The sequence below is a fragment of the Parasteatoda tepidariorum genome, chromosome 9 (genome assembly GCF_043381705.1).
Source record: "Parasteatoda tepidariorum isolate YZ-2023 chromosome 9, CAS_Ptep_4.0, whole genome shotgun sequence".
NCBI classification, from domain to species: domain Eukaryota; kingdom Metazoa; phylum Arthropoda; class Arachnida; order Araneae; family Theridiidae; genus Parasteatoda; species Parasteatoda tepidariorum.
Genome location: NC_092212.1, coordinates 14074652 through 14088600, shown reverse-complemented (window position 1 = coordinate 14088600; position 13949 = coordinate 14074652). Strand labels below are relative to the sequence as shown.

General features: G+C 31.2%; 1 protein-coding gene across 1 annotated transcript in view; it reads left to right on the top strand.

Moving 5' to 3' along the window:
- The window catches only part of LOC122272244 (uncharacterized), a gene marked incomplete in the record, with an annotated part of 37688 nt that extends 24001 nt beyond the window's left edge, over window positions 1–13687 (top strand). Inside the window, 2 exon segments of the mRNA XM_043055668.2 lie at window positions 4198–4215; window positions 13511–13687. Of these exon segments, the coding sequence (XP_042911602.2) occupies window positions 4198–4215; window positions 13511–13522 (30 nt within the window).
- Window positions 13688–13949: the final 262 nt, after the last annotated feature.

The window sequence follows — 13949 nt, the reverse complement described above, 5'->3', positions numbered from 1 at the left end:
CTTGCTCCCGACAGCAAATATACATTTTAAAGTGGTAGTTCATCAATTGTGATTCTTAGTTTAATAAATTCAATCTAGTAGATTTTTATCCACCACTATTTCTAAATAACTAGGATGCTCAATCCCCCTGCTCGCTAACGCTCGCCAACCCCCGAGAATTGCTACGCAATCCTATGTGGTTCACGCCGTGAACCATGGCTCGCTGCGCTCGCTCGCCAATGAACACAATGTTCTAGCACAAAGACATAATATATTATCATCAAAGACATAGTATTTTATCATCAAAGACATAGTATTGTACTTATNTATTAGGCATAGCTTTTTCGAAGGTTGCAATTGAGTTATCAAAATCACGTCCGAAAGTCACCAGTGAAGCGTAATGAATGGTTTGAAGAATAAACACTTTAAATAATTAATATTTACATTTATTTACAATTTATACATAATTCGTTTAGTTTAAATGCGGCATCAAATATTTAAGATGCGAATAAGAAAAGATATAATAATAGAACAACATTAAAAAGCAATTCTAAAAAGTAGGAATTAAAGTTGTAGTTAAAACAAACTTAAAGTTATTAAATAATTATAAAAACAATTAATGCAGAATATGATGTGTGATGTCACGTCGCCTCAATACATACATACGTACGTATTAGCGTTTTATATAATAAGATTCGTAGCCTTATTCACCACTTTATATTTGCAAATTTTACTTAGTAGTTATGCACCGTTTTGTTTTTTTTTAATTATCTTATCTTGACCGGAGCAGTTGACATCTCAGCACTTAGAAAGCAATTATAAACTATAAGAAATGAAAGTATGAGATATATACAGGGTGTCTATAAAAGAACTCCGGGGTTTTAAAAATTCCTATCTCACTAACTATAAAAGATAGCAAAATTTGGTCGATTTCTCTGAAAAGAGTAGCTCAAAAAGTTTTACTCATACCAATTGGGACTTTTGTTTACATGTGCGTGAGGCATTGGACGCTATGCTCGGCAACAGGTGGATCGGAAGGGAGGGACCTATTCCATGGCCTCCAAGGATCCCNGAAACGAAGTATTTAGTTACCGTACAAAGTGCAGAGAAAATTCGTGATGTTCAACATCTCAGGGAACGAATAGTCAATTGTGTGGCAACCGTCCCCCCAGACATGCTCGCCAGGACATGGGAAAAGGTAGAACACCGTTTAGACGTCTGCCGTGCCACTAACGGGGCTCATATAGAACTTTACTAAGTGTTAAAAAATTTGAAAATGTAAGCTTTTCAGTCATGTATAAAACATGTATGTTTGTTTTTTATTTCATTAAAATATTTTGCCCCAAAACCCCGGAGTTCTTTTATAGACATATCTTTCTATAGTTCTTTTATATAGTATTTAAGAAATATTCTAGTATTTTATTTTTCAATACTCGAACTAAGCAACTGAAACCTTCAAAATTTGACACTCTGACATCAATTGACATTCTGCGTTTGTTCTTTCTATTATTGCTTATCGGCAACAGTTGCTTATCGCTTGTTTCATTTGAGATAACGATATCGGATAACGGGTCGAAGTATTGTTGGTACATTCCTATTTATTATTGATGTGATGTTTTCATGTTTACTCACAATTTTGTCTAAATAACGATCGCGTCAAGTTGGCGTATAGATGGAGATAGGTATACCGCAAAGAGAATTTCAATATCTTAACGCTTTTGAAGAAAATAGACTTCAATGTATATTTACCACGATCAATGGATAAAAGTCATTACAGGAGATAAAATAAAAATACAAACGGGTTTTGCAATTTTCCTTATAAAATTCGAAATGCGTCAAAATGGCGCGTCCCGTAAACCTAGTGTTAAACTCCAGGCATAGCTCAGAAGTGAATGCCTCGTCTTTGTCGGACTTAGAAAGTCCTGAATTATAAATGCAATAAAAAGAAAGTTTAGAACTGAGGCAAATCCTGAAAACTATAGTTTTCAGGGTTCAACTAAACTATAAACCATTCCTAATTTGAAACTATAGCTTCAAAAATTCTAAAAGATAAATAGAAGAAAATTCCTCAACTTCGTAAGACTTAAGGAAAACTTGTTTTAAATCTCTTGAAAAATTTATATTTCAACTTTCACATTTAATAATAAGGTATTTTGAAATATTATTTAATTTCTAAATATGTAAGGAAACAATTCTTCGTGAGGTAACATGAAGGAAGTAGAATCTCTCTTTTCGTACGACGAGACCATCATCATCATTATCATTATAGTTGACCAAACAGCCCAGTGTGAGCCAATGCCTTCCTCTGAAGATTTCTCCACGACGACTTTCGATTCATCTTTGATCTTCAATTCTTTTCATTAATAGCTAGAAAATCAGACTCTACTGAGTCAGCCCATCTCATCAGCGGCTTTCCCCGCTTTCCTGTTCCAGTGGGTCTAAAAAGCAGTATCTTTTAAATTGTATTGTCATCACTCATTCGAATCACTTGGGTCATCCAATTCCAATTTTCCCACCTCGTCGTGACCACTGAACGGAATTTTTTGGAACTCTTTCGCGAAAAAGAAGCCAGATAAGTAATACCAAAAATGAAAAGTATTATAAAAAATCACAATTCATATGCTTTACACTTAAGGTACAAAGTTTAAATTTCAAATTGTATATATCGTCTTATCATAAGGATTTATTTGGGATTTAGGAAGAGCAAATTACTTATTTACTTTAAAGCTTTTTTTTTAAAAAAAAAAATATCGCCAATTAGGCGAGATTTTTCCAACTAGAAGAAGATTGCCAAAATCAGTATTCTAAATATTTGCAATTTTTCATTATCACAGATAAGGCAGCGTTGGCATTTGATCATAAAGGCTTTAAATTTCTGCAAATCATGGTTTTTCTTCCGAATGACGTCTTGAACCATTTTCGAAATTAGAGTATAGGGCGCTGACGAAGGATAAACTAATTTGAACCTAACAATCATGAGTAACTCTTTAAATCCCTGAGCATTAATGGAAGCAGCATATTATTTGTAAAGAATGTAATGTTTCGTGCAATGACAAGTCTTCAAACAACAGCCTTAATAACCCAGATCTGAGATTAATATACAATAAAGTGAAACAATATTATTAATGATTACTATGAGGATACCCTTGGTCCGATTCAAAGCATTCTCGGCGAAGAATGGCTGACAGTCATCAGTAAATAGCCAAAGAACCTTTTATAGGAATCGAAGAAAGTTCGAACATTATTTAGGAGTCGAAGAAAGTTCAAACTTATATAGGAGCCGACGAATCTAGGAACATTATATAGGAGTCAAAGAATGTTCGAACATTATACAGAAGTCCCTGAATTTTCGAACATTATATAGTAATTGAAGAATGTTTGAACATTATATGCGAGTCGAAGAATATTTGAACATTATAAAGGAGTTGAAAAAAATTCAAACATTATATAGGAGTTAAATGTTTGAACCCGAAGAATGTTCGAACATTATATAGGAAAAAGGAGATTTAATATAGTTTATGGCAATGTCATGTCTGAATGAACGACATAGTGTTAAAAGAAATATATATCTGTAACAGTCAGAGGAGCCAACGCCTCCTACAACTGAAAGCCTCCACACGGTTTTTCATAGATATTCCGAACAGACCACTGTGAAGGATATCCACGTACTGAACGAGTCATTTAATACAGAATCTAGTTAAAATAAGAAAGTGGTAGTAAATATATGACTAAAAATTTATTTTGTTTATGAATAATACTGGTTTGCCTTATTCACTTGTCAACCACTACAGATTCAGTTCTCAAATATATGAGATAAATTTCTCTCAATTACTTTTATAAAAGGTTTTGGGTTCATGCGCACAACTGGTTCATTTTTTAAACAGTCTTCGCGGACTACTTATAAAAGACCGTGTGGAGGCTTCTTGATGTAGGAGCTGATGGGGGAGCCATGAAGTTAAGGCTCCAACAGGGAAAAAAAATGGTAATGGGCAAGATGGTGGTGATATTGTTAGCATTGCGCAACAGAACAGAAGATGGGTGGTTTTCAAGCTTCCATCAGTGATCGAACTCCATTTCTTCACTAAGACTTCAATATCCTCCTCCGAGCTATCGTGATGTAGTTATTACTGATTAATAAAAGCTTAGGAATGAACAATTTTATCTTTACGCTAATTTATTTCTTTTTGTTTTGTTTTAATTTTGTTTTTTTTTTGTTAGCTTAAAAATGTTCTTGCAGTAAGTATATTTGCGATTTTACTCTAATGAGAATTACAAATGTCCAGAAAAAAAAGAAGAGTTATTTATTCTGTAATTTTTGCTGCAAACTTTAAAACACATAATTTTAAAAACATAAATAAGTTATTTTGATAGATAATCTATGCGATGTAAAATGAAATCTGGGCGAAATCATTTCCACTCGTTATGGTGAAGTGGGGTGAAGTTTGAATTTATGCCCAAAATTTGAACAATGTGAAGAGTTTTCTGGAATTCTCGATACATCTGTTGTGTTTCTTAAAAATGAATTTTAAAGCGTGTTTAGTTTGCCCGAAGTAGTCAAGGTCTCACTGTTTAATTTCAGGCTTGCCAATTTTGTACTCTTTATGGAAAAATTTCTTCAAGTGTTATATCTAAGTTTATATTTTTATGATCTAAGTTTATATTTATCTATGATTCTTCGTCTTGTAAATTAGATTTAATGTTACCTTCCACCAACTATATGTAAATAATTCAAAAATTCATAAACTTTAATTGTTTCTAGATTCTTCCAGAGAAGGTTTTTATGTTGTAGGGAAATTTACAGATAATCGCGAAAGATTTCGGTTTTAAATGTCTGCTCTACTATAAAATATTAAGCAGTAAAAGTTGGTAACCTTGTAATTTTATATTTTTTACTGTTTTTCGTTTTAAATCTCATCTGCGCATAATTATGAATTTAATAATTTATTTTATTTTAAAATATTCCTTTTGTTTATTTAATCAAGCAGATTTACCGATTATTTGTTATTTCTTTTATTTAGATAACTATAAATACCTAAGTACAGTGGTTGGGGAAAAATAAGGAAACACTTCTATACAAACTTGATATAAACAATCACCATTCTTTTTGTAGCAAATGTTTTGAAAGGTTTTTGCATGGAAAAACTGTTGTCTAAATTTGAATGATCATGCTCAAAGCTTTTAGAGATGATGCCATATTTGGCCAGACAAATTTGATCGACCAAATTCAGGAGAGAGTTTAATAATTTCTTGCTAGCTTAAATACCAGCAATTTTTAAATCATTGTTCCGGATTTCAATACTTGTATAACAATACTTTTTTAATTATAGCGGTATGGAAGAAGGAAAGAAGCTTTTAACGTCTTTCTCCCATTTTGGTCGAAGCGAATTTTAAAGGAATAAAAAATGAAGTCTTACATAAAAGCTTCAAGCATGATTTTACAAATTGTGCCAACAGTTAAGAAGTGTTTCCGTAATTCTGACCAACCTCTGTATGTGTAGATATGTACCGTGAAAGACCGAAATCAAGAGAATGTCGACTTTCACCGGTAAATGTCAACAATCACAAAGTCGCTTTGGTGAATGTCCGAAATATTTGTCATATTTAAATATTCGATGATATTTCAATATTTATTCAATATTTGAACATCTGCTGAGCATAGATTAGGAGAAACATCAGTGTTTAGAGTACTGGGCAAATTTATACAGAGTAGTGGCACTGAACCTTAAAAAAAAACATCAGTGTACTGTATACAGGGCAAATGTGTACCCGGCAGTGGCATTGAATCTTAAAAGAAACACCAGTTTATGATAAATCTGGCAGGGACACTTAATTAGACCTAGTATCATACCTGCCAACTCTGCCGGATTTTCCGGAAGATTTTATTTTCATATTTAAAGTGGTAGCAATACTCAGGTTATTCCAATTAACCTTTTGAATTATAATGATAATTATAAATGAGTTTAACCACCACTACATATAAATAATTACAATAAATATATAAAAGCATAATAATNCATGATCTGCAGCGGATATTTAACGTCAGCACTGTGGTGGGTGCAAGCCGTATGCGGAATCGTATCGACCAGCCATCGCTGGGATTCGAGCCCGGTTCACCTCATTTCAGTAATACTTCTAAGTCTAATAGTGTTTGCACACTAATACAACGTTAAGTTGAGCACCCCAAACAGCGGAGTTGGCGTGAGCGGTACTCACGATTTTTTAATATATAGAGCGATTTTATTATATTTATTATTTGGTATATTAATAATTGAAATATTCTATATTGCATAACAGAGAAATATTTACATCATGTTCTAGATTTCTTTAACTGGATCTCTACTAATAAATTGCTACTAATGAATAATTTATGGAGAAAATCCAAAATTTCAATCGATTAGCTGAGCGCTGAAATTCCAAATTTTTCCATTTCTATTTTCAAATCTTAATTTCAAGAGAACTATTCGACCAATGTGATTCGAATTTTAAATTTTGTCATTTTATACTAAAATGGTGTAAAAATCAGCATGCTACTACAATACTTTTTAAACAATAAAAAAAAAGACCCAAATAATATATGCATGGAACTTTTGACGGAAGACATATTATCAATCGATTCATTGCGCCACATATGGTTGGTTTAAACCGCATTTTTAAAATTAATCTTGTTCTTTGTTTTATTGTTTTTCCTTTTATTTTATATAAATACAAAAAATTTAAATCCTATTTAATTCATAGAACATGATTAAAATGCTCACGGAAAAGTAATCAAAAGCATTTTAATTATTAATTAAAATATCAATAAATTTCTGCAAACTTTCACGCTTGGTTTTATATTAATTAGTAAATTGATTTCCCTTAATTAATTCTATCTGATCGAGTAAAGTTAAAACTCATTAATAAAATCAGTTCAATTACTGATTACCTGAAATAAAAAGGTATTTTCAGCAAGTTGCATTTTTTTATTTATTCTAAACGCATATTTAAATATTTTATTAAAGCTGTTACCTGCATTTCTTATATTATTCCTCTTTAAATTTTATTCGAAATAGATTTGAGGCAAATAAAATTAAAAAGACTCGGAACTAAATATCAATTTGATATTCTTTTTTGATTCTTTGGTAATCTGTTTCGCGGTATTTGAGGGATGACTTCAATTAGAATAATTTAAACATTATTAAAATTTCAGGCTGAATAAATCTTTCAAATTGTAGATTATTTTCATCGCATAATAGTTCTTTTCCACTATCTCTGTTAATCGGCTTATAAAAAAAATAAGAAAAATGTGTTTATAGTGGAGTTAAAGGACATGCTTGAATGGCATTGTAATGAATTTGTGCACCGAGAAAAAATTCTGGTAAAATTACCTTTCCGCATAGTAATGACATTTCTGGTAAAAGGACCAACAACATAATTTTAGTTGAAAAAAAATTATATATACGGTATTTTAATCATTAATTTGGTAAATTTTATGTTTTGGTAACGGTTTACCGAAAATTTTGGTTTTCAAAGTGATAGTTGTTACTACTCATTCAGTAAAAAAATACAAAATTGAAAAGTAAATTGAACCAAATAAATGGTTTTTATGCCTACTCTAAGGTATCTTGACATTCTGCGTTTGTTCTTTCTATTATTGCTTATCGGCAACAGTTGCTTATCGCTTGTTTCATTTGAGATAACGATATCGGATAACGGGTCGAAGTATTGTTGGTACATTCCTATTTATTATTGATGTGATGTTTTCATGTTTACTCACAATTTTGTCTAAATAACGATCGCGTCAAGTTGGCGTATAGATGGAGATAGGTATACCGCAAAGAGAATTTCAATATCTTAACGCTTTTGAAGAAAATAGACTTCAATGTATATTTACCACGATCAATGGATAAAAGTCATTACAGGAGATAAAATAAAAATACAAACGGGTTTTGCAATTTTCCTTATAAAATTCGAAATGCGTCAAAATGGCGCGTCCCGTAAACCTAGTGTTAAACACCAGGCATAGCTCAGAAATGAATGCCTCGTCTTTGTCGGACTTAGAAAGTCCTGAAATATAAATGCAATAAAAAGAATGTTTAGAACCGAGGTAAATCCTGAAAACTATAGTTTTCAGGGTTTAACTAAACTATAAACCATTCCTAATTTGAAACTTTAGCTTCAAAAATTCTAAAAGATAAATAGAAGAAAATTCCTCAACTTCGTAAGACTTAAGGAAAACTTGTTTTAAATCTCTTGAAAAATTTATATTTCAACTGTCACATTTGACAATAAGGTATTTTGAAATATTATTTAATTTCTAATTACGTAAGGAAACAATTCTTCGTGAGGTAACATGGAGGAAGTAGAATCTCTCTTTTCGTCCGACGAGACCATCATTATCATTATAGTTGACCAAACAGTGTTTCAACAGACCAATGTGAGCCAATTCCTTCCTCTGAAGATTTCTCTACGACAACTTTCGATTTATCTTTTATCTCCAATTCTTTTCATTAATTGCGAGAAATTCAGACTCCACTGAGTCAGCCCATCTCAACAGCTGCTTTCCCCGCTTTCTTGTTCCAGTGGGTCTAAAAAGCAGTATCTTTTTAATTGTATTGTCATCACTCATTCGAATCACGTGGGCCATCCAATTCCAATTTTCCCACCTCGTCGAGACCACTTAACGGAAATTTTTGGAACTCTTTCGCGAAAAAATAGCCAGATAAGTAATACTAAAAAAGAAAAGTATTATAAAAAATCACAATTTACATGCTTTACATTTAAGGTACAAAGTTTAAATTTCAAATTGTATATATCGTCTTATCATAAGGATTTATTTGGGATTTAGGAAGAGCAAATTACTTATTTACTTTAAAGCTTTTTTTTTTAAAAAAAAAATATCGCCAATTAGGCGAGATTTTTCCAACTAGAAGAAGATTGCCAAAATCAGTATTCTAAATATTTGTAATTTTTCATTGTCACAGATAAGGCAGCGTTGGCATGCAATTTTATGTTTTAAAAAATTTGATCATAAAAGCTTTGAATTTCTGCAAATCATGGTTTTTCTTCCGAATGACGTCTTGAACCATTTTCAAAATTAGAGTAGAGGGTGCTGACGAAGGATAAACTAATTTGAACCTAACAATCATGAGTAACTCTTTAAATCCCTGAGCATTAATGGAAGCAGCATATTATTTGTAAAAAATGTAATGTTTCGTGCAATGACAAGTAATCAAACAACAGCCTTAACCCTTTCGCGCCGACTGTCACAAATACGTGACAGCAAAAAACCGTATCAATCAGGGTGAAAAGATAAAACTGGTAATCAAAGTATTTCTTTAGCAGTTTATTTGTGGGCGGAGTTATAATTGTTTGATTTATTTAATTCACCATTACTTTGTTCAAAATAAAACTATTTAGTTATGCTTTGAATTAACATTGATTATATATATTATTAAACTAACAATAATTAAAATAAAAGCAAAGTAAGTCTGTCAAATTAGTAACGACTACATTTAAGTTACCGTTTTTTATTTAATTGCAACTTGATTCTGATTTTGTACGAATGCATTTCTGAATCACCCGTCCCCAAGGGGTTAATAACCCAGACCTGAGATTAATATACAATAAACTGAAACAGTATTATTAACGGTTACTATGAGGATACCCTTGGTCCGATTCGAAGCATTCTCAGCGAAGAATGGCTGACAGTCATCAGTAAATAGCCAAGAACCTTTTATAGGAATCGAAGAAAGTTCGAACATTATTTAGGAGTCGAAGAAAGTTCAAACTTATATAGGAGCCGACGAATCTAGGAACATTATATAGGAGTCAAAGAATGTTCGAACATTATACAGAAGTCCCTGAATTTTCGAACATTATATAGTAATTGAAGAATGTTTGAACATTATATGCGAGTCGAAGGATGCTTGAACACTATATAGGAGTTGAAAAAAATTCAAATATTATATCGGAGTTAAATGTTTGAACCCGAAGAATGTTCGAACATTATATAGGAAAAAAGAGATTTAATATAGCTCATGACAATGTCATGTCTGAATGAACGACATAATGTTAAAAGAAATATATTTTTGTAACAGTCAGGGAAGCCAAAGCCTCCTGTAACTAAAAGCCTCCACACGGTTTTCCATTGGTAGTCCGATCAGATCAGATCACTGCGAAGGATATCCACTTTTCACTTTCACTTTATTAATCCAAAATTGGGTGCGTGGGCCGCGCAGCGGCCCCTAACCCATCCATCATGAAGTATTTACAAGTTGAATTAAAAATATTTTGAATTATGCAGCATTAAGGTAGCAAAACAGAAGATCAAGCAAATTTGCTTGATAAATTCAACATGAATTGATATTTAATATGAGTCATGATTTATAAAATAATCAGAAATTTTCATGAATATAAAAAGCACAATTGATATTGAAGTATTGAATGGGATTAAATTTGATGTAATCATAAGTTGTGTTTTAAAAGTGAATTAATTTAAAATATAAAAAGTACAATTGAAATTTTAGCATTGAATGGAGTTTAAATTTGATGCAGTCATAAGTTTTGATATAGATATGAATAGAATCAAGATATACACAAATACAATTGACATTTTAGCATTGAATTGAGTTAGAATAACGTGATTTGTACTGAACGAGTCATTTAATACAGAATATAGTTAAAATAAGAAAGTGGTAGTAAATATATGACTAAAAATTTATTTTATATATGAATAATACTGGTTTGCCTAATTCACTTGTCAACCACTACAGATTCAATTCTCAAATATATAAGGTGAATTTCTCTCGATTACTTTTATAAAAGGTTTTGGGTTCATGCGCACAACTGGTTCACTTTTTAAACAGTCTGCGCGGACTACTTATAAAAGACTGTGTGGAGTCTTCTTGATGTAGGAGGTGATGGGGGAGCCATGAAGTTAAGACTCCAACAGGAAAAATAAAAGGTCATGGGCATGATTGGGGTGATATTGTTAGAATTGCGCAACAGAACAGAAGATGGGTGGTTTTCAAGTTTCCATCAGAGATCGAACTCCATTTCTTCACTAAGACAGTTCAGTGTCTTCCTCTGAGCTATCGTGATGCAGTTATTACTGATAAATAAAAGCTTAGGAATGACCAATTTTATATTTACGCTAATTTATTTCTTTTCGTTTTGCTTTAATTTTTTTTTTCTTTTTTTTCTTGTTAGCTTAAAAATGTTCTTACAGTAAGTATATTTGCGATTTTACTCTAATCAGATTTACAAATGTCCAGAAAAAAAAGAGTTATTTATTCTGCATTTTTTTTCTTTGTAAACATTAAAACACATAATTTTAAAAACATAAGTTATTTTGATAGATAATCTATGAGATGTAAAATCAAATCAGGGGAAAATCATTTCCACTCGTTATGGTGAAGTGGGGTGAAGTTTGAATTTATACCCAAAATTCCAACAATGTGAAGAGTTTTCTCGAATTCTCATTACATCTGTTGTGTTTCTTAAAAATGAATTTTAAAGCGTGTTTAGTTTGCCCGAAGTAGCCAAGGTCTCACTGATTAATTTTAGGCTTGCCAATTTTGTACTCTTTATGGAAAAATTTCTTTAAGTGTTATATCTAAGTTTATATTTTTATGATCTAAGTTTATATTTATCTATGATACTTTGTCCTGATTTAATGTCACCTTCCCGCAACTATATGTAAATAATACAAAAATTCATATAAACTTTAAATGTATCTAGATTCTTCCAGAGAAGGTTTTAATGTTGCTGGGAAAGTTACAGATAATCGTGATGGATTTTGGTTTTAAATGTCTGCCATACTATAAAATATTAAGCAGTAAAAGCTGGTAACCTTGTAATTTTATATTTTTTACTGCTTTTCATTTTAAATCTCATCTGCGTATAATTATTAATTTAATAATTTATTTTATTTTGAAATATTCCTTTTGTTTATTTAATCAAGCAGATTTACCGATTATTTGTTACTTCTTTTATTTAGATAACTATAAATACCTAAGTAGGGGTTGGGGGAAAATATGGAAACACTTCTGTAAAAACTTCATATAAACTATCACCATTCTTTTTGCAGCAAATGTTTTGAAAGATTTTTGCATGGAAAAACTGTTGGCTTAATTTGAATGATCACGCTCAAAGCTTTTAGAGATGATGCCATATTTGGCCAGAATAAATTCGTATCGACCAAATTCAGGAGAGAGGTTAATAATTTCTTTCTAGCTTAAATACCAGCAACTTTTAAATCTTTGTTCCGGCGGTTTTCAATAGTTGTATAACAATACTTTTTTAATTATAGAGGTATGGAAAAAGGAAAGAAGCTTTTAACGTCTTTTTCTCATTTTGGTCGAAGCGAATTTTGAAGGAATAAAAAATGAAGTCTTGCATAGAAACTTCAAGCATGATTTTACAAATTGTGCCAACAGTTAAGAAGTGTTTCCGTAATTCTGACCAACCTCTGTATGTGTAGATATGTACTGTGAAAGACCTAAATCAAGAGAATGTCGACTTTCACCGGTAAATGTCAACAATCACAAAGTCGCTTTGGTGAATGTCCGAAATATTTGTCATATTTAAATATTCGATGATATTTCAATATTTATTCAATATTTGAACATCTGCTGAGCATAGATTAGGAGAAACATCAGTGTTTAGAGTACTGGGCAAATTTATACAGAGTAGTAGCACTGAACCTTAAAAAAAAACATCAGTGTACTGTTACTGTATACAGGGTAAATGTGTACCCGGCAGTGGCATTGAATCTTAAAAGAAACACCTGTTTATGATAAATCTGGCAGGGACACTTAATTAGACCTAGTATCACACCTGCCAACTCTGCCGGATTTTCCGGAAGATTTTATTTTCATATTTAAAGTGGTAGCAATACTCAGGTTATTCCAATTAACCTTTTGAATTATAATGATAATTATAAATGAGTTTAACCACCACTACATATAAATAATTACAATAAATATATAAAAGCATAATAATTCTTGAGCAAGCGCATTTCAACGGGATCAAAACATAAATATATTTTTGAGTCAGATTGTTTTTCGTTTACTGTTTTACAACCACTCTGAAAATCCATTTTCGGAAAGAGTGAAAGTTGGCAGGTATGTAGTATATATTTCGGACATTTGCGAAAGTGCCTTTGTGATTGTCTCCATTCACCGGGCGTCAACAACTACCTATTTCAGTCATTCACAGTAATATATATAACCCGATAATATTCTTATCAGGAATGTTTTCAAGATCTATTGATATTTTGCTTTTACTATGATATATTTTTATACGCATTAGCAAATAAAAACTCATTTTAATATTCGCTATTATTTGTAAATGCAAGAGACGTTAGTAAAGTTTGTTCAACTTTCATGGTGATCAAGTTCCGTTGCTGTTTATTTTATTATTGTTATTTCAATTAATAAAAAATGTGGCTTATTATGGCGTTACAGTGAGACATTCAATTCAAATTTATTTTAAAATTTGGAATTTATACTGAAACTGCTTTTGTATAAATTAATTATAATTTCTTTTACAGATGGTTATTTAGAGAGGTGGAATTCATTTTTTAAATAATGCAAGAATCGAAATCTTAACTTACAATGATAAATGAGTTTTTAGTTCATATTTTTGTAAGTTGTACTATAAAAACCATTGAAACAAATTGTACTCCAAGTGCAGCTTGCTTCAAAATAAAATTTATTAAAAAACCCTTTTTACTCGCAAGTGTGTTTTTTCAACCATTAGCTTAATTTATAATAATTTAATTTCGCGTACTATGTTTAAATAATTTTTACTTTTGTATCTTCATATAATCAATAAAAATTCTTGAAGTCAGGAAGTCATGTTCGGAATTTCAGTTATTGCCTTTTTTTGAACTTCGAATATTTAAGTAACATTATATTTCGAATTTAATTAAGAAATACCAGGAAAATAGCAACTCAGTTATGCACCGAAATTAAGAAAATCTTCTGATT